At 38.5% G+C, this 21979-nt stretch overlaps 1 protein-coding gene across 1 annotated transcript; it reads left to right on the forward strand.

Annotated features, from left to right (window-relative positions):
• The first annotated feature begins 1233 nt into the window (after positions 1-1233).
• LOC129004376 (uncharacterized) lies at positions 1234-21185 on the forward strand. Its single transcript, XM_054432944.1, has 2 exons — positions 1234-1264; positions 18178-21185. The coding sequence occupies exon 2, from the start codon at positions 18225-18227 to the stop codon at positions 18729-18731; it is 507 nt and encodes a 168-aa protein (XP_054288919.1). The 5' UTR covers positions 1234-1264; positions 18178-18224; the 3' UTR covers positions 18732-21185.
• The last annotated feature ends 794 nt before the right edge of the window (positions 21186-21979 follow it).

The following is a 21979-nucleotide window of genomic DNA, read 5'->3' on the forward strand; positions in this document are numbered from 1 at the left end:
TAAGATTAATTCGATTTTGTGCCGCGGGTGCCCTAGTAATGGTAAATGTAAAATATGAAAACCATAAAATACATTAAACCGCCCCGGCAAACGTGCAAAAAAGCATTAAACAACGAACAAAGAGTCCCACAGCTCCCCTCGACGACATTGTCGACGCATTGTATTTCCGAATACGTGGTAATAAATAACCCTAGTTCTGAAAAAACAAACTTTCGCATAGGCGCGCATCTATCAGCGGACCCCTGGTAATAAAATACTATTCACCATTAACGATTCCGGTGTAATTGATCAGATTTTGGAATTGTTCTCAGATCCAAAAAGGGACGTGAACGGGGGTGGGAAAGGGTGAGTCTGATTCTGGGTATAAATCATCATTTTTTATATTTCGCAAAGAAGGGGCGAAACAGAGCGGACCGGAACTTGTGAAATGGATTACAAGTTGGCTACAATGATGCACGACGCCATTTTGTCCCACTCGATAACCTCTGTACAGCGTTTCGGCGGGAAACAAATCTCCTCTTCAGACACCTACAGACTGTTAAAGCGGTCTGGGTCAATTACTATATATTTCCTCTACATTTTACCTTCGGTGTCTTGTGGATTCAAGAATTTCCTTAAAAACAAAATGTTGTATGTATTAGATGTCACAAAAAATAATAAACGGTATTAACAAACCACATACTTTTCCCCATAAGCTTGTCAACCCGTTGGGTGTCAGCTAAATAACTAAGGTAGGGTAAAATCACTAAAGTTGTAATACCTTTTAAACCGTAATTTACAACATTAGGGGTTGTACCATTTTATTTAGACTTAAAAGGACCAAGACATACTAAATTTCAACCAAAATCTTTCTAGCCTTTTTTGTGAAAATCCGACTTTTTGTTCATGTTTTGAGGGTTTACTAAAAAATCACAAAAAAATCTAAATTTCGAAAAAAAATGTATGGAGATACCGTGAATTAGTACCCATTCACAAGCAAAATTTCATCGAAGACCACAAGTGACTGTAGTTCTGTGTATATCCACGCACACAGGCATCACTTCAAAAACCACCCCTAGGTCCTGGGTGGGGGGCAAAACGGACATCTCCAGCCAAAAATCAAACTCGAAATTTTTAAAAACGATACCTTCTTCATATACTGTCTAGGGGGAGAAAGTAATAAGATATTGTTTATTCCGGGACGCAGAACTTCGTGTTTTTGTTGTAACTATTCTGACTGATTCCTTCGTTTACAGATGCTGAGTACTATCACTCCTTTGATAAGGTCAGTTGACTTCAACTTCAAAAACATACATAGTGGGTAGATATCCCCTTAGATCCCAGTACAAGAGTTAGCAGTGTGTCGAGTTTTGTAGGCTTTGTAGAGAGGCAATTATGAAGAAATGTTGAAAAAAAATTTGTTCCTAAAGGATTTTTTTGAAGGATGACGTTTCAGTAAACTTAATACGGACGATATAATCATGTACGAAAATTTAATGTCAGTTAAACAAATTTCAGACTCATTAACAAATTTGACAGTTTTCATCCCTGTCATCAGAGGTTCGAACAAAATCTGAGTAATGTTTGATTTATATATACATGACTAATTACAGTACCAGACAATATGAATTTCGAATTTAAAAAAATACTATTTATTTTCACAAGTTTTATAAGGTAGCACACTTATACTTGAGTTAACGATTAAACACTTGACTTTTAGTAACAGGACGTACAACATTCGAATACCTTTCAAATTAAATCTTCTTACAAAACACAAACCCTCAAATTACACCCGTATAGAACAAGTGTGTCTAATCGCACTCCAAAGAAACTTCCGACAGTTCATTAAAAAAATTATATTCATCCATTGCACGTCAACCCCTAGGCTAATCATACCGCAAAGAGAAAAAAAACTAGCGTCACGAAAGGGTTGCGCGTGTCACCAGCTTCTGTAAAAAACGGAATTATTCACCTTCGTTTACATTTATTATGACAATCGCCGGCCAACAAAGACGGTGTTTTTGCCCACCTAATTATCTCAATAAATGGGACACGCGCACCATTCATTAGCTTTGTTTTTTGTCCCCGAGTTTTCGGCCGCTTGAATAGATGCAAATGAGACAAGGACGAACTGTGTTTGTAATTAGGCCCGAGCTTTGCATGAGCTTGTCAACAAATTCCCGCCTCAGGTGTATTCAATTACCTTGTTTTAACGTTTGTGGTACAAGATTTGGGATAATTTGTGTGTAGTATTGTTAATACATTGTACCATAAAGTTGTGAATCTTTTAATTATTTTTTTCCGAAGAACCTTTTGTTCAAAATTGTTAAACTTGTAGGTGACTCTGAGCAAATACACATTTGTGTATTCTATTTCTGTTATATTGATGTATTGCCATACCTCTACATTATGACTTGTATAAAAGGTTTGCTGTTGAACCAAAATTTGATTCAAATATTATTAATTGTTATTGGGTTGGGTTCATGATGAAGTCTAATCATTTGAGTTGTACTTCTGACTATCAGGAGGCTCCAAGCACCTGTTAGAGACCGAGAGAGGAGTCCTTCGGGAAACTCGGTTGTTCTTAAAATATCCACATCTTCCTTTATCTAAGCCCTAGGCATTTCCTGGTAGTATCTCTTCTGGACTTTGGTCCTTGCTTCCTTCCATCGTCTGACGTCACAGTTTATGTCGTATAGTAATTGGCAATAAATAAATAAATCTAATTTTAACTTCTGACAAACAGTGGCCCCAAGATCCTCTCAGACACCTCCTACCAAAGAAGAGTCCCCCGGGACCTCTTACATCCAGTTCTTCCTGGATCTAAGCCCTAGGTATTTTCTGGTAGTATGTCATCTAGGTTTGGTTTTTGCTTCCTCCCATCGTTGGATTCAGTTATTTCGTATTCTGACTGGCAACAAATTAATACCGAGAGACTGTGCCCTCTAAGCTCCAATAAAAGACTCCCTACCAGAGAGGAGTTCTTCGGGACTTTAGATTGTTCCTCCGGTATCCACCTCTCCCTGGAACTGAGTCTAGAACACTGACAGGATCCCATCTCACCTTTGGTCCCTGCTCCACCGTCTCCTCCTGGTCAGATCCCATCTAGTCATAACTCCCCATGTCGCAGTTCCCAGCATTAGCTCGTATCAACTTCTTATCTTGTCATTTCCCTTTCAAATTCCCTCCATGGAGCTCCGGCATTAATCAGTAGGCTCGGAGCTGCCTAGGTGCCCGCTTTGAATGCCTAAGTGGCCGATCATATTTGAATTTCGAAACAGCCAGTTAACCGAAGAATCACGTATTTTGGTCGTCATCGCGCATCTCAATGTCGCGTAATAAATAGCGAGCCGTTAGTCCGGTCTACGCATAATTGGACAATGAAACACACGTTCGTCGTGCGAGTTAAAACAAAGGATTGTAAAAGTGATTATTTTATCGGTTTTACGTTTATTGTTCGTTCGTGAGCGCAAGTTTAAAGGCTATCTAGGTGTTATGGTTGTGTTTACTTCATTTAAGTAGTTTATTATAGTAGTCATCTTTGGACGTGATACTAGAATATTAATTGGTACAATGTAAAAAAATAAAAAAAGGTAATCAAAGTTTGTGAATAATTACCGACCAATCGTACTAATATCGATTTCTCCGAATACCGTTTCACTAGCGTAGAGCCAGTTTGTGAATTTATATGCGACGGTTTTCTATATTGTCTTTAGACGGAAACCAACCGACTGAATATTAAATTTACACTTCCATAATTCTCGATCGTGATCTTCCCCTCTGTCAAAAACGCCGCCAAAGCTCAGGATAAATCACGCCCGGCTCCCGTTGCCAAAATGCAAACTGCGGCTCTTTGTTTCGATTTCCGCTGCGAAAAATTAATATGTGCCCAAAGTACCTGCGGACCTCCAACTGCGCTAAAGACGATAATGGCGTATTACACGGTGCAGTAACGCCTCTTTGTCAACCTTATTGACAGCCCGTATGACGATTGGCCGTCAATGTCAATAATCATTATTTATTCGGTGACAATATCGGCCATATTGTAATCGGGGGTTAATGGACGTCGGACTTCCATTAGAATCCGGCCAGGGAAGGGGTGGGACAAAAGTATTGCTGAATTATACGGGCGTGCTTATTGTATGGTGGTGATTTTATTGAAAGGAATCGAATGATAGACATTTGATAAATGAACTTAATATGTGCTGTGTCCTTGTAGGAAATTAAAGTAATATCGTATGACTTAGAGAAGTGAGTCGTCTAAGGAAAATGAATCTATGGTTTAAGGTTTTGCACAGAACCCCATGATCATAGCATTATCAAATAAAAAAAACATTGGTGATTGCTATGATTTGAACCCGTAACTTCATGAGAGAGATGCCTCACTCGATCCACAATACCAACCGCGCCCCGATCTAGTAATTGTAGACTGTAGACAAGTCATACGTGCCACATAAATTTAAATTAAACGTAGGCACATGATCGACTACAAGCATACACGTTTGTAGATTACCCTAGTAATTTACTGAAGTCACTAAAATAAATTTCCGAACCAAATCATAGTCTTATCTTATCTTAAAAATTAACAACGCCAATTTAACACACGGGGGTACAGAGAATAACTAATTGATTTCGTCCCGATTTTTCTCCTCTGACTAAAACTCAAAGATGTTCCATGATGCTCCACTGAATTGCCACTAAAACATAAAATTCTAATACTTCCACAGCCCAACCAATACTATACAAAACAACTCACCAAATCGACTGTGCACCCAATAAATCCAAAAACCACCTTGAAGACCAGTAATTTCCACCGCGATTCAATCTCAAAAGATGGGTCAAGCGATACAGTGACTAATTACCAACAAACTGATGGCGGTGATTAAATTAAACGGGAGTAAAATTAATGAGTTGAAAAAGAACGAGCGGAAAGATGGAGATAGCTAAACGCTGTTTACAGGGGTAATTAAAACACTGCGTGACCAGCATACAGTTTACAAGCGATTAAATTAATTGTTTAATAGCCTCAACAGGTTGAAGGGGTGTCGGGGCGGAAGTGTTGATGAATGTCTTCATCCCCGGGTAATTAGAACAAAGAGGACATCCGTTTGTGTTAATTGCTTCTTGAGTCCCCTTGGTAATTGTCACTGAGAAACCCCTTCTAAAGTTCAGTGGTTTGGAATTGTATTTTACAGTTTGTTCTCATTAATTTACTTCAAGCTGATGCAAATCGTTGGATTTTGTATGTATAATTTTTTGTCCCATGCTAGTGTAAACACAATTAATTACCGAACCATAGCTACCTTATGCATCGAAGATACGTGGAAATATTTTAAAGTTTATTTAGTCTCGGGCTCATAGAATAAAGAATTTTCCAAATTTTGTGAACACGCAGTTATATTATTAGTTTGTAAGATAAAATTGATTGTTTTTGCACAAAAACTTTCATTTTTACATGATTCCATTACGTGTCTCTTATTCCGTTTAAGGGGAAGTTTCCCCACCACCTTTTTTGTATGTATGTTGCATAATCAGCTGTTAAACTATTATTTGGTAAAAGTCAAGTGGAGGGTAGTTTTCTTCCTCTAAAACCGCCTAAATTTTGTGAACGATGAATAAATATACTAAACGAACAGCAGGAGTATCGATAATTTATTCGATCCTAAAGGAAATTTGTTATTTAGCTAGAACAAACAAATGCATAATTATAAGGGGAGATACAGTATTGCTAATGAATCTCTTATAGCAAATTGTATACGGATTTCCCAAGAAATTATGATAAGTAATCCAACAGGAGTTCAAGTTTCCGGATACAAATCCACACATAAAATTCTTATACAAACAATCCAGGTAATGAACTCCCAGCGAATGACATTGTCAAATAATCTTAAAGAATCAAAATGTCTTATTTCAAAGTTATTTCACTCCCCGAGACATCACAAGAATGACGGCAGGGAATAAAAGTGCGAGGGTGAACTGGGGAAAGGGCAGAAAGCACCCTCGTTATTAAAAAAGCAAGCCGGTGCATTTTAGGGGAAATTAACAAACGCAATATTCTTTTTTATCGCCCCGTCGCAGCGCTTGGGGAAAAGTGGGGGAAGACGTCAAAACGCCGCAGGTCTCTTGATTTTAATTAGAAGGGTGGCCGTCGAGCTTACGGGGAGAAAAGCATCAAAATATTTGCATTCCAAGACCCCAGACGCTTCACGCTGTATAGAACGCTTAATTAAGTTGTAATCCGGAATTAAGATTGTTTCGTTGTTTCTCAAACCGCCCCCACCGCGACGGGTTTGATTGAGTGGTTAAGGGAGTCTTAACATTCCTTTGGTGAGAATTGTTTGGAAGTTCGGTTGTTTGTAGTAAATTTGTAAACTTTTAGTTGTAATGTTTTAATTACATTGTTTTCTGCAGATTAAAGAGACAGCTAGCGTAAATTAGGCGCACTACTTTATCTTGAGACAGGAACCCTGCGGATTTTAACCTAAATATTAGTGAAGGATGAGTGTAAAATGAAATGGATAATCTGTTATTTTGCAATGACTAAGATCTCCTGTTTCCCTCAGGGCAATTTTAAATCCCACTAATCAAGAACTTTTGGGTCTGCGTTGAACCCTCAAAAATCTAATGAATGTTTCCACCTACTGATGGGATTGAATCAGCGACCTTCTGATTGGCGAGCTCTGTACCCGGGGTGTGAAATACAGTGTGAGCACACAGCTACGAGATATTTTATGGGACCTACACAATGACAAGGTTTAATAATTTTATTTATTCCCTAAAGAAAATCAATGGTTTACTTAGCGATCAGTTGGACTTCGTACCTAAGTGACACAGAAATGATGAATTTAACGTTTACATAATCACGAAACTATAATAGTGCTCACTTAAGAGGAAATCAGTTTGATCCAAATTGTATTGATCGTTTGAATCTGGGAGCTGTCCTTGATCATTGAACATTTAAATGATGGCTAGAGACACAGCTGATTTAGTCTTAATCAGATATCACTCAATTCTTCACTCACCGTGCATTCATATTTGGCTAAAAATGTGGAATTCTGTCTAAAATCCATTAAAAATATTTTACTATTAGATTTGTTCTCAAGTGAATGTTTGGTACTTTGGTATTATACCGACCACACCGATATATCGACTTCCAAATAAGATTTTAATTAGTTTAAATAAAAAAAAATCCTGGCCTAACCTAATAAATAGTCCACCCTAAGGTTAGGTTAGGTTAAGTTAGGTTAGGTTAGGTAAGGTTATGTTAGGTTAGGTTAAGTTACAATAGGTTAGGTTAGGTTAGGTTGGTTTGTAGCTTTATTCTCACGTTTTTATTGACTGAATATAAATAATCACAAAAACTTAGGTTAGGTTAACTTAGGTTAGGTTAGGTTAGATTAGATTAGGTTAGGTTAGGTTATAATATTAAGTGTGATCGGTATAATACCAAAGTACCGAATTACTTTACAACAAAATTTACAACATATTCAAGTTTTTGAAAACGAATAGAATTTCTTCACCAAACCAACCCCAATTTACCCAACCTCGACGTTTCTCATGTCACAACGGTTACACGTGATCCGAAGTGTCAGTATGGGAGGAGTCGCAAAACACCGACCTTTTGTCACAGTTGCTCACCCCTTCCTCAGGCTGACTCCGGCTTTGTCCTTCCAGCTCCAATTATTGCATTTCTTCGATTATACTTCCCAACGACTGTATCGAGGGGCCGAGGTGTCCCGTGGGGCAAAACCGACAAGGGGCGTGTCCCTGGAAAGATCCGAATTTGAAACTTATTATCGTCTATGACTATTCGTCTTTGTAATGGATCGACAAGGGTACTCGTTGTTCGGAGGTAGCCCTTAATGAGGTTGGATACAAATTTATCTTACTCCTAGTTACGACAGTGAGTTAAGGATTCGTAAGATTACAGATTGAAGAACCAGGCAATGATAGTGGATCAATTTTTTTTGCGAAACCCATAAACTTAACATTTTCTCTCAATTCCATTTCTCTGCGGCACCTTATTATTTGTGGAAACAACAATAACTTAGAAGTTAGAACCGGGTTTGAAACTTTCAAAATGTTTGCTTGGGATATAGTTAGGTAAGCAATTTGAATGCCAAATCATCAATCATCTGTGTGATCAAATTTTGCAACATCTTAAAAACCACCATACATCTCTCAAACAATTACTGTACTTCGAAATGTGTGTGATTTACCAAAGGATTCCGATGCTGTACAAGTCCTCATAAGTAGTTATAATGCTAAATTGTCATGCCAATGCTTTAATTAATTGATTAAATTTTACATCAGAGTCCTCAAGAATCACCATGAATCCCTGAAACACTTACTTCTAAATTTTGTTTGTAATTATGTAATAATTTATTGTTTTGTAATTTTTTACAAAAACTTCCAATCTCGAATTTTCAAGCCCTGAAAACTTTGGAATTTTGGTTTTACAACAACAGTCTACTTCTCTCACACAAATTAAACTGTGACCATCACACAACCAAGTTCTCGTGAATCACCATACTCTTAAACATTTGCTTCCAAATATTTGTGATTTACTAAAGAACTCAAATTCTGTACAAGTCCTGAAAACTTTGAAATCAGTCTTCCACCGAAAGTCAATTCCTCTCACAAATTAGACTGACCACCACACATTCCCGTGTGTGGGACCCGTTTATCGACTGTTCGGTATGATGTAACGGCACTTTGAGGGATTCTTAATCCCGTTAATGGGTTTACGGACGAACCAGCTGCAATTGACAAATTAGACGTACTGGCAAGCCTTGTCACAATTTCCTCTTTGCTCCTCTCATTATATCCTTTCGTTCCGCCTCCGTCGCCGCCACCGACGTCGATTGTCTTTTTATTACACCTCCAAATTAATCGGGCCGTCATTCATTTCTTTCCCAAGTTTCTCTGGCGTGAAACGTCCAAGTGTTACTAATCGGTAATTCTGATCGTCTTTAAAGAATTTTGTTTCCTTGTTTTTGATAATTTCCCCGACCGTGTGGGGGGCTTCTGTGATATTTTTCACTTTTAGGAAATTAGTATGCGATTCATTGTGGTGATTTTGTGGAGGATGCAAATTTATTTCTCTGAATCCAAGGCACTACTGTTTGATATGTCTGTTACACGCATGTTTGCATCTTTTCGAAACCCCTATAGTCTGTATGATGCAACCTGTCTCATGGTCGATCTACCTGAGGATTTGGCAATTGTTAAGCTTGAGCCAATCCCAGGTGGATGGAGGGTCAGAAGACAAGTCCCAACACACAGGCTATAGCACTTGAGCTCGCTATTAGGGCGTATATGCCATGTGTGTGACTTTTAAAAACATCTATAGTATGTATGATGGAACCTGTCTCTTGACCCTCCATCTACCTGAGGATTTGGCAATTGTTAAGCTTGAGCCAGTCTTGAGGGTCAGAAGACAAGTTCCATCTCACAGACTACAGCACTTCAGCTCGCATTAGGGCGTATGCGATATTTTAAACCTCAACACGTCCACAAGTGTCCAGAAGCGTTGAAATACGGCGCAAAGCGGCGTTGGCGCAATTAAACCAGGAATACTCCAGCTCCTCGTCCCTTTGTTCCGTGTTAACAATACCGAAGTATTGTGATTTACAGACTTTGGTGTGAATTTTACACCCCGCCACGCCCCCGGCAAAAAGTTTTAACAAAACCAAAAACCGGCCATTACGCTCGCAGTAAATAACAGAGCGAGTACCCCACACCGGAGCTCGCTTCTCAGAATGCGTTTACGGAGATTTACACTTGCGGTGGACAGTTCAATTACAATGTAATTTACACTACAATTACTCTAGTGCGGAGACAATTACGTGTATGCTAATACAAAGTCTGGATCGGTTTACAGCGTCGTAAAAGTTGTGATGCGCGGTGTTCGAAGCGGCAACACCTGTGCTGAGCTTCTGCCGCGGGGTGTATTGCCTGATTACTGACCGTTCCAGACTTCTCTGGTAGGACAATCCACTGGTAATAACCTCAAAACTTGACAGGAAGTGAACAAGATTTTGATTATGTTATCATAATTTAATAAATGTTCATCTTCCACCACACTCATACAAATATTTCGTTCGAATTCAGCATTGGCTATTCAATATACACTTGGATATATTAACAAATAGCTAAAAGTGATCAGACAAAATAACTAACTACAGACCCATTTCAATATTGTTTCCAGATTGAAAAGCCTTAAAATTTTCACCGCACTGCCATGACAATCATGTCAATAATCCCTCTTATATACAGCAACTAACTATATTCAATTCACACATTGTTTAGATCTTGTAAAGTAGGACCAAAAATATGTAGTAATTAAAATATGATAACCATTTCGGTCAAAATGTTATTTGATGTATCACCTAGTGGAGGGAAAATTTTCACTTGAGAAGACAATGTAGCAAAATAAATTTGAGGAAAATTCAATAATAATTTCTTTAGGTTTCCCTAAACTATTTGGTACACACTAGAGTATTTTAGATATCGAACAGCCACACCCTATCGTAATTAAAACACAAACATACCCCTCTGTCAAAAAGTTATGAATCCATTAGCTGTATCAGGGGCGCTGAGGAAATTAAACCATAGAAGGAGAGGAGAAGTAGCCAAGTTTTGATAAATGCGACAGCGCTCCATTCATCTTCTTGTATGCAGACAACCTACCTTCTACTTGTTTCACAGCTCTCTGTTACCCTGTATGGTATATCACCTAGTCACCATTTGTGCTACATAACACTTTCACTTTGTTAAGTTTGAATGGTTACTGCGCGATGAGGATATACAGTATTTTTATAAAAAAATACTTTAGGTTACGATGTTATTCGTGGAGGAATATGTGTGAATAACTGGTTTCGTAAACCCCTGTATGTTGCTTTAAAAACGTTTTAAATTATTCAAGTATTGACTTATTGGTACGAAATGCTATATCTGATAGTATTGTAATGGTTAGGTATGCGGAATTTTGAGAGTTGAGCCTTTGAACTAGAGGAAATATTTCAAATCGTATGTACCTAGGTGGGTTGGTGACCACCTTACAACTTAAGGTCCTCTGGTCCACCTATTTATAAGAATTTATTTCTCTCAGGTGGGGGGGGGAGGGTGAGCTTTTCTTTTATAGGTAAAACCGTCCACATAAAGGTCACCAACATATATTCTATACATCTTGGTTTATAACAATTCTGCAACCCCAGTGGATGCACCATTAAAAGTCTACACTATTCTTTTGATCCTATTGCAACGCCAATTTTAATGAAGAACACCAAAATCCGTATCCCATAAATTGAAATCCTTTACATACAAATTCCAAAAGTAAACAGGATATTTCAATTACGCAAATTACCAACAAAAACAATCCTGATTTTCCAACTCCCCATAAAAATTCAAAGCACAACTCGAATAATCGATACACCAGGAAACATATATCTCGCTTATCTCGCTAAGTGATGCAAATTAGAGGACAACCTGTAACATATCAGCTGTGATAAGGCGATGAGCGACCAATTAGCAGACGACACGCGTCCTCCGCGTGCGAGTAAACAGCTGATCTGTGTCAGGAAGAGCGTCGTTACAAGTCGAGTAATTAATGATGTAATTGCGCCGCTGAGAAGGAAGCGAGTAAGCGGGTAAGCGAGGCGAGGGCGGTTAAAACAGGCGAGTAGGCGAGCAATTAGCTGTGTCACTTGAGCCGATCCGCTTTGCATACTGATGAGGAAGAAGAAGAAGCCGTGAAGTAGGCGTCGTTGGGTAGAAATTGTGGAGTGATTAGGTTATAAATCATCAGTAGGCTTAGTTGGGTATACATTGTGGAATGATTAAGTTATAAATGATTTGAAGTAGGCTTCGTTGGGTATAAAATTTGAGGTTATAAATTATTTGAAGTATTCTTCGTTGGGTATAAATTGTGGAAAGATTAAGTTATAAATGATTTGAAGTAGGCTTCGTTGGGTTTGCATTGTGGAATGATGTATGTTATAAATGATTTGAAGTAGGCTTCGTTGGGTATACATCGTGGAATGATTAGGTTATAAATGGTTTAAAGTAGGCTTCGTTAGGTTTGCATTGTGGAATGATTAAGTTATAAATGATTTGAAGTAGGCTTCGTTGGGTTTGCATTGTGGAAAGATTAGGTTATAAATGATTTGAAGAATGCCTCAATGGCAATGCATTGTGGAAAGATTAGATTATAAATGAATTAAAGTAGGCGTCGTTGGGTTTGCATTGTGGAAAGATTAGGTTATAAATGATTTGAAGAATGCCTCAATGGCAATGCATTGTGGAAAGATTAGATTATAAATGAATTAAAGTAGATTCCTTTGGATATACATTGTGGAATGATTAATTAATAAATGATTTGAAGTAGGCGTCGTTGAACGATTGTTATAAATGATTAGAAGTAGGCGTCGTTGGGTATACATTGTGGAATTATTAGGTTATACATGATTTGAAGTAGGCTTGGTTGGGTAGAAATTGTGGAAAGATTCGGTTATAAAATGATGAAGTAGGCTTCGTTTGGTATATACATTGGGGAAATATTAAGTTATAAATTATTAGGATTTGGGCTGTTGAATACTGTTTTACCATAGGATTTTAGCCAGGTAGTTTTCTTCATGTTTTCGTAAAATATGTATCACTAAGTTTTTAAGAAATTGTCTACTCAAACTAATAGTTTAATACTTTATTGATAAAGATTGAGAAAGCGAATTTTAAAATATTGTACATAATAGAAATGTTCTTACCATTAAAACCCCCGTATTCCAAACTTTTTGTCCCAAAACATCCCCGAACCCATCGGACTTGATAACATCATGTCTTGAAGTTGTCTAGTTATAAAGAAACTTCAAAAAGAACGGTTTCAATTAAAAGTTGGCCGTAACAATGGACTGATCGCGTTTAATTTGGTTCGTCTATACGGGGGTCTGGGGCTGCTCCTTAATTCTGACGAAATGAAAAAAACACCCCCTCACCCTCACATTACATTATAGATTCTTTTTCGCTCTCAATGCTCCCCCGATGTCTTGAAGAAGCCTTCAAGCATTACAAACACTCGGGGAGGGGAATTGATATTTTTGCCGGATCCAAATGAGTTTTTCAGCCCGAGCTTTCTCTGTAGGTCTTTTAACGCTTTCGACGCCTTTTATTAATTGCATTAAGCTAAATGAGCCAAACGCTCTTTATCTTTCAAACGCTTTTTGTGAACGATTCCCTCTGAGATTGAAGTTTTTGTTTAGCTTAAGGATTACAGGGTGATTTACAAGGTGATAAATTTTTAGAGTGTAAACGTAACGAAACTAAATAAAGTTATGAGTATTATTATTTTCTACGCAATCGAGTATGAGGAATTAATTTATATGTTTCCAAAGCTATCTGAGCTCAGGATGTTTTATTAACCTTTAGGTACACTGGTTCAAATTCAACCAAAGTTGAAGTAAGTGTTAGTGATTTACAATACAGCTAGAGGCAATATCTTCGAGATCGATTTATCCCGATTACCATAAGTTGTCAACCTGTAGTGCGCGGATCTGGTAAAAAAAAATCAATGGCTTTTCTTTTTTTTATGCCAAATAGTTTAATTTGTAATTCAGGCTTTTGGTTGACACTTAAAGATGAGATTATGAATTAAAGACTCTGTATTACAACCGAATCAATAATTTTGCTTGGGTTTTAGGTAGCTGGTGGTGCGACGCACTACAATGCATCCACTAAAATGCACAAGAATGATTTTGTTCTTTTACTACAACGGCTTATCCCTCGCTTTGCTTAAAACGTTTTACCTGCAGGACTTTGGAGCCTATATGAATGACAAGTTCCTCGCATAAACATCGCCAATCTCTCAATAATAAATACTTGTGTAATTGTATCCAAAAATCGCAATAAAACTAAAATCGCCACTTATTTGGTTCTAGGACGCTAGGCACGAGCGTCTAATATTTGCTAATATTTCCTAGTCGTCTAGGGGTTGCGACATTATCACATAGATAAAATCCATCGGTGATTTGTTGGGATTTGAACCAAAAAACCTCTTGAACCGAAGTCCCGCGCTCTAACCACTAGACCAGCTTGCTCCCCCGCCACTTACTATACCATTAACAAAAGTGAATACACCGACCTCCCCACCTACCTTCAAACATCTACCAAAAATTCTACTCACACACATATCTCCGAAACCATCGACCCCAGGTGGGAATTAAAATTACAAAACTACCTAGGAGGGTGCAAAAACACATGTCATTACTAGGTATAGCGGGTGTCGACGCGCAACCATCTGATATGCACCACTCCGCACTCCCGACACGTCCAGCGCAATTAAACACGCTCTGTAATTTGTAGTTGTTAAAGCGGGAATTACGACTAATATACACGCATCATGCGCTATGTAAATAATTGGGAACAGATGGTCAATTAAAACCGTCGCTCTTCCTGTGGGTGGCATTGTTTTAATAGAATTACTCGAATATGCTTTATCATTGGGCCCATCTGAGGCCCCTCCCGCTCTCCGCACCTTGGGCCCGCCTCGGTCCTGGGAATTAACATTCACGATGGCTCTGTTAATATTCAGTCATCAGTGTTATGAGTAACAAAGCTACAGATCATCTCATACCATTCTACAATCATCCGTAACCAGGCGTCCCAATCTCGATTGAAAATTATATTGTCAAGAAGTGTTTTGGCTTTGAGATTCGTTGTGTATTTTTCTAGATCCAATAATTTTGGATTTTGGCCATATTATGTAATTTTCTTTGACACTACAACTAGAGATTCATATTTCGCTTGACGAATGACATCGACTCTTGACAAAATATCGTAAATGCTTAAAACATGTATGGGATATTGAAAGTAAACATTCAGTATATTTGTTTCTTTGACATCATGGTGTCGTTGAGCCTTTTACCATCGTATACTTTAAAATCCCACTGAAGGATTTGCGTCTACCTGGCCAATGGTTATGGCATCTTCTACTTCTTCGCGAAGTTCCAGTCCAGAAAATTGAAACCAAGAGTCTTTTTAAGGACTTTGTCCTCTTCAGCAAGGGAAAGGGATGCAGCTACGGCAGAGACGTAAAGAAGGCCCAAACCAGTCCCTGGTGGAGGGTTAGGACTCAGGAGACAGGTTCCATCATACAGACTATAGACTGTAGAGTGTAGAGGAGTGTAACCGTAACCGACTAGCTGCTCCAGATTGGCGTGATTGGAGGTTCGTTAAGCCCATTGCCACCCGCCCGCGCCATTAAACTGTCACCAAAACCGGAAGTGACAATCGGATGTGTAACAACAAAGCAGTGACCGGAAGTGACGTAACGGATCCATCTCGCAGACATTGTCCAGCACTAATCGGACCAATCTGCCTTCAGTTCTAATGGGTTTCTACCAATTTAACAACTGTCCAGTCTAATTTGTAAATTACTCGGAATCGGTCTAGAATCTTGCTGGTCCAATGAGTCCAGGGACTAACGTTGGAGTTGATATATACTACGAGGATAGGTTGTTGAATCGATCAGCTGTATGAATATTTGGACCAAGAAATTATCAGATGTCGACATAGATGGTTTCATGTAAGATGGTTATTTCAATTACAAACCCTTAGCAGAAAATAGAGATTTCAAGTGAGTAGGCCTATCGTGTTGTTGTAAATGCTTTGAAGAGTATGGCATCTTAAGACAACATGAAAATACTCTGTAGTATTGCCCTTAAATTTACTAAACAAAACGCTGGAAGGTTGAACGTAATTTCGAACACTAAAAGTAGTCATAGAAGTCATAGTTACAGAAAAATTGCAATACAATTATTTGATCGAAATAAACAATATCCCTTTTGCTTTCTTCTTGTTGTTCGCATTGGCAAATACAGATGTTCATGACCATTGAATGGACCTCTTACTGAACACCCTGTATTTTTCTTGATACCGAAGCTCCTGACCAAAGGAAATGCAACTAATATACCAATCTGAATTCAATTTGCATTTTCCTTCGATTATTCATATTCAAATCTTGACCATCGATTACTCAGTTGCAGCATTACTGGTCAACCCGTGACCCGGGTAACCTTTAGTGACACGGTAACCGTTCCACAACTGTCACAGTTCACGGTAACCGCTCCAAAACTGTCACTGGTTACAGCTGGATATATCTAATCCATCAATCTCACTACCGATTTCTCCGGCTTTCCCAATTTTGTCTTTCATAATTTATCGTATTGTCGGTGTTTCCCAACGCGTTTCCATCATGTCGCGTTGTTTTTGTAAGTGATTCCGTATAGGTTGATGTTGTGCGGTTCTCACGCGGATTTTAATGTTTGTTTCAAATGACGGAGAAATCGACGGACGTTTGGTAACAGACAATTGAGTAAATAGAGAGGATTAGTGAATTGGAAGTCTAGTACAGTAAACTCCGAGGATATCAGTGCGGTAATATATCCACTTGGAGTGTTTGAAAACCGTTAAGTATACTCCCTTACAAAATGTCACGGACGATGAATCAAAATTAAAAGATATTTTAGATGATAGTCAGCATGGAGAGTATGACTTCATTTAATTCATTTGACTATTCTGAGCAGCAAAAACTATATTTCTCAACGTTTGACAACAGAATTCGGTGATTACGTTCGTCACTTAAGGATTCTTAAAGTGTATATATTGTTATAGTTAAAGTACTGTACAAGTAGTTTTGACTTAAAGAATTTACAAGACTGTAAAATTATTCTTTAAGTATTTATTCAACTTAATGCAGCTAAAATGAAGTAACATCATCTACTACTTCCATTGCCTTAATCGCACCCCTCCCCCAAATACTTTATAAAATTATAATTCTAAATCCCGCTAAACCAAAAACTAATTCCCATATTGTACTTTGTTTCCAATCAACGAAATACCCAAAATCCATTCTAGCTCGAGTATTTAACCGTTTGGAGTGGCAGTAAAGGTAAATCAACGTACAAGCTATCAATGGATGCCGAGAGAACAGGAAACTTTCATTAACCTCAATGACAAGAGACAACCCGACACATTTGTCCGACTAATAGTCTACACAGTGACACCACCTTAGCGCGGCCCCTCAATAAAACCTCCTGCTCTTTTAGCTAAAGTGATTTACTTGTCTAAAGTTTATAAAATCTAAAACATTCCAGTTTAAAAATCTGAATTTAAATAGGTAATCTGGTATTATACCGACCACACCTAAACTGGTTACCTTTAGGTTAGGTTATGTTCAGATCATCCTAACCTAACCTAGGTGTGGTAACCTAACCCAATTTAGGTTAGGTCAGTTGTTCGGTATAATACCAAAGTACATTAAAATAATATTTTTCGTAGAAGGGTTTCAAATGGAGTATAACATCCCGAAAAATCATATTAATATGCTTAATCCAGAATTTTTTTTTTTGTTTTAAATTGTATTTGTATAAGTAGATTTACACACATTTTACTGTGTCTATCTACGTGTATAAGCACCTTATCTTGTTAGAAAGCACCATTATAGACCAATAACAATTTAGTAACTCATCTGGAATCGAACCAGCGACCTTCAAATTTGAAGGCGATACACTCGGCTACCCAGTCAATACTTAAAACCTAAGTCATAATCGATACCGTATTTCCCTATCGACGACGCTAAGAGGAGACACAACGCTCCGACCTCACCCAGTGGGCGCGCCTATGGAAATGAGATCAGTTAATGACCCTCGGATGTTTTGATTGTGCCCAACATCGTACGTGAGTCGAATTTGGAAACTTCGTACAATTTCGGTCCAATTGTAAGACGGTGCAATGTTTCCTAATCGATTTGGTCGTTAATTGGCGACCTGATGTTATAGTCCTAGGTCCAAACATCTTGAAGATACACTGCGCAGCTAAACCAAACGCTTCTGCGGTTGATAGCTAATTCGGACGGGAGATTTCTAATTTCAATTTGCCTTTTCAGGGATAATTACGTGTAATTATACTCCAATTACGAGATTAATTCCGGTCTGTAATTGTAATATTTCGCAAGGACAGATTTGATTGTTAAATAGCAGAAATCAAGGTTGAAATGATGATTGAACTAATGTAAATTGCTGATATGATTGCTGACTCTTGAAATTAATCTAAATTTTGTTTGCAATGTTACTTAATTCTTTCACAGGTTAATTAATTAGATTTGTGTGTTTTGTTTTACAATAAAGTGTTTCCGTCTGATTGCAGGAAATCAACAGGGAGGAGAGGACGGGGGCGGAGTCCCTCTGAGCACGATGGGTCTCGAGCCCGCGGCCTTGCAGAACGTCTTGGACGGCTGCAGCACTTCCGGTCAGGGCACCATCAACATCCGGCTGAACCCAGGGTCCGTGCTAGGTGCGGTGGAGGTGGCGACGGAGGCCGGGTTCGTCTGCAAGGCGTGCAGACTGGTCTTCAGCTCGGAGGCCGCAACGCAGGGACATCAGAAGAGTTGCAGCTCGGAGGGCGTCCTGCGCCTCATCCGATCCAGATACTCCTGCACTCGTTGTGAAGGTGAGGTGTTCGACTCCGTACAGAGCTTCCAGCAACACTTCGAGAGCGCGCACCCCGCGGACCCGGCGCTAGCGCCGTCCCCTGGGCTAACCCACGAGATGGAGGACGTCGTCAACCAGATCACCGCCCTCGCCGCCAAGGCCGCCGCTCAGAGTCCGCCCGACCCCAACGCCAACATCTTCTGTCCGCCGCCGGAGCCCAAGAAGCCCAAGATGTTCCACTCCGTGCCCGTGCCTAGCGCCGGACAGTAAACACATCAGCACCGCCCGACACCACATCACACGTAGAGTTACCAATATATATAAATATTTTATTTTGTGATATCGAATTTATATGGATAAGAAAGTTATTATTTTGTGCACCGCTACGTCTGTCGGGCGGGCCTCTACATCTACAACGACAAACTCAACCGATCAAGACACACAGTTCCTCCTCGACAAGTCCGTGTTCCTACACCGAATGTGACTAATCACCTGAGACAAACTTTCTACACCGTTAACTTTGTATATAAGTAATCTTTATTAATTAATTATAGTAAAATGAAAGCGGCGGGTGCCGCCGAGGGCGCGCCTGCCGCTGCAACCCAAACCTCGCTAATTCGCTGTATCGTTGGCAATTTTAATAATATAAATATTATATACGGTATCAATAAGAGGCGAGAGCCGATCTACTCATCTATAAATAATATAAGCGTGTGTTTTTAAATGTGTAAATGTACGTTTCGTTGACCCACCCTCGCCGTCGTGGCAGCGAGCGAGGGACTCGCTGTATAAATTTTGTTTCGTTTACGTTTTTGGTAACGTACAGTTACGTTCGTTTTGCGTTACGTTTGGTCAGTTACGTTTCGGGTCAGCCCGGCACCGCGGTGCTGACGGGTCCAAAATATTTTTTTTCGGTTTTCGACACCGACACCGATCCCCTCCCGAGCGGCGGCGGTCGTCACTTTTGTAACTATCCGCAAGCCAGATCGGTCCACCACGGCCGCCGCACGGACGGACGGGATCCGGGGGCCAGTTTTGCTCCCTTTGATTATGTGTTGGCATTAAAGGAACCAAAAGTGGCTCCTACGTCGTCGCCGGCGCTGGGACCGGTGGCGACGTCCCACAACTAAATGTACTCGTCATTCAGCCGATAACAGTAAACCAATCACACCGATTCAGCGACGACATATCACCCCCACAAGACTGTCTCTGTCTCGCCACATGGCCGAGGGTTCAAAAACAAAAGTACATTTTTTTGTAAAACTTCCCAGCACCTAAGGTTCCTATCTCTAGCTAACATTTTACTAAGGTTCCTGATCCAAATGCTTTTCTATATAATAATTATTACGATATAAGATTTAATTGTACTGTTTCTTAGTTAAGTGTGACAGGTGTTGATGTTAGTGTAATGGTAATGTTTTGATGCCTCGGACACAGATACAGTAAGATAGTATAGGGTCTATCCGACTGCTCACTGTTCTTTTACACGGATCAATCGCGATCCTCAATGCTATGGCACAACTCCTCATGTTCCTATACTTCGTTGTTACGCCTCCTCGGTATGCTAGTTCCTAGTCACAACTACCTACCTCCACCGAGCGACTCTCAGAAAGTCCACCTACTCATATAAAACATCGATCGATCAACAAAAAAATACAAGAGGGTAATCTTCTTTTTTCAAAAAATTTACACTTTTTAATTTTGACAATATTATACTAGCTGTACCCGCGGGCTTCGCCCCGTTTAACTTCATAAGTATTCGCATGGCTCATTCTTTAGATCTTCTACATCATTAGTAGCAAAATTATAGACTTTTCATTTTGGCAATTACAGATTAAAAACAAGGACTTTCTGATAGTTGTCTTGACGTTAAGGTTTTCTTTTCGCCTCAAAACGTTTCTTCAAGCTTGAACTAACAATACTAACAACTTATAAAATAATTTGCATGATGCATGTATGTACTTCTGTTGTGATTTTATCCCTTTTATTTTCCAAATCAATTCAAACCGGAAAATATTTTCTGATTTATTTTCATTTTGTGGAGTTGATTTTCAAAATTTGCATGGCGTGTATTCCTCGAATCAATTTTTTTCTGCTTTTTCACTAACCTCGTTTTATCACAAAACTCTTGTGATTTTCTCTTTTTCCTTTATTATATTTTTTATTGCCCTCAAAGAACCTTGGATGCTGTTTATTTTATCCCAGTGCTTTTGTTTTTGCCCTCCATTTTGTTTGTTGTATTTAGTATTTTCGTTGTACATACTGTATAGTTAGTATTGTTAGTCAAAGCCCCACCCAAGCAGTGTGACTGTATTGTTAAATCTCGTATTTATTTGTAATATTTATGTATTTAGTCACGTTTCGTTGTACATGCTCATATTTATTTACGTTACGCCTCTAGTATTGTTTACTACACTATTAATATTATATTATATTTATTTCTCTCGACGTTGATTGTGATGTATATACAGTTTATTATCAGTTATCTTCTGGGTCATTACATTGAGGACTACATAGAAGTGTGTGTGTGTGCGAATGAATGGTTGCAAGTGTGAGAGAAAGTCAGATACATTTTAAAAAGGTTACAAAACGAAACAACTATTTTACACAAATGACTGGTGATGTTTTTGTTTTTACGGGATTCTCAAACATAGCCTGCCCATATTGTACCAGAAAAAACTATCTGCATTGTATAAATGGTAATAAACTACTAGTTTATGAGTACACTTGTCTATTTATTGGTTAACCTTTCGATATTTAGTCAGTGTAAATTATACACTCCAAAGCAACCTGCATGATAGAAATATAAATTAAACAACGGAAATAAGTGGTTGATCAACCTGAAGAAAAAAAAAATACTTTTACAACTTGAATATTAACTTTTGTAATTGTACAGTTTCCGATACTTATCAAGAATTTACAGTAGCTATGTCAAGATTTAGTTTTGGTTTGAAGTTTATTAAGTCTCACGACACGATGAGATCCATACAAAATTTCAAACTACCCTTAACTGTTGATTGTAAGGCTTTTTATTTTGTAACACATCGTACATTGTTTCACACACATCTTGTATTACATAAATTTCGTTCTAAAGAAGCTAGTTTGTCTGTTATGGCTGAAGACGAATTTCACGCAATTGTACAATTCATGAAGAACCATAATATGTTATTAGAAGTAAAATATATACAGTTTAAAGTTTGAGTGGAATATTTTAAAAACAATTTCTTATAGAATAATCTAATTATTATAAAAGTTCATGTTTTTTTGAAACAAAGAAGTAGAAAAATGACTACTTTTCACTACAAAAATATACACTATATTATCTAAAACAATAATGGACTCTACTGCTAAGTTAGACGCAACTGTCAATACGAAGTACTATAATATGTTCAAAGAACTGTTATATATTAGTAAATTTATTAGATAAACTAACTAAAACTGAACTATACACTTTTGCTTGAAAGAGGAGTTTTCCCACGATGATTCATTTTCACAAAATTAATCCAGCACAAACTATT

This window comes from Macrosteles quadrilineatus, unplaced genomic scaffold (assembly GCF_028750875.1).
Source record: "Macrosteles quadrilineatus isolate MER2022 unplaced genomic scaffold, UCM_ALF_1.0 Scaffold_9__3_contigs__length_116548681, whole genome shotgun sequence".
NCBI classification, from domain to species: Eukaryota; Metazoa; Arthropoda; class Insecta; order Hemiptera; family Cicadellidae; genus Macrosteles; species Macrosteles quadrilineatus.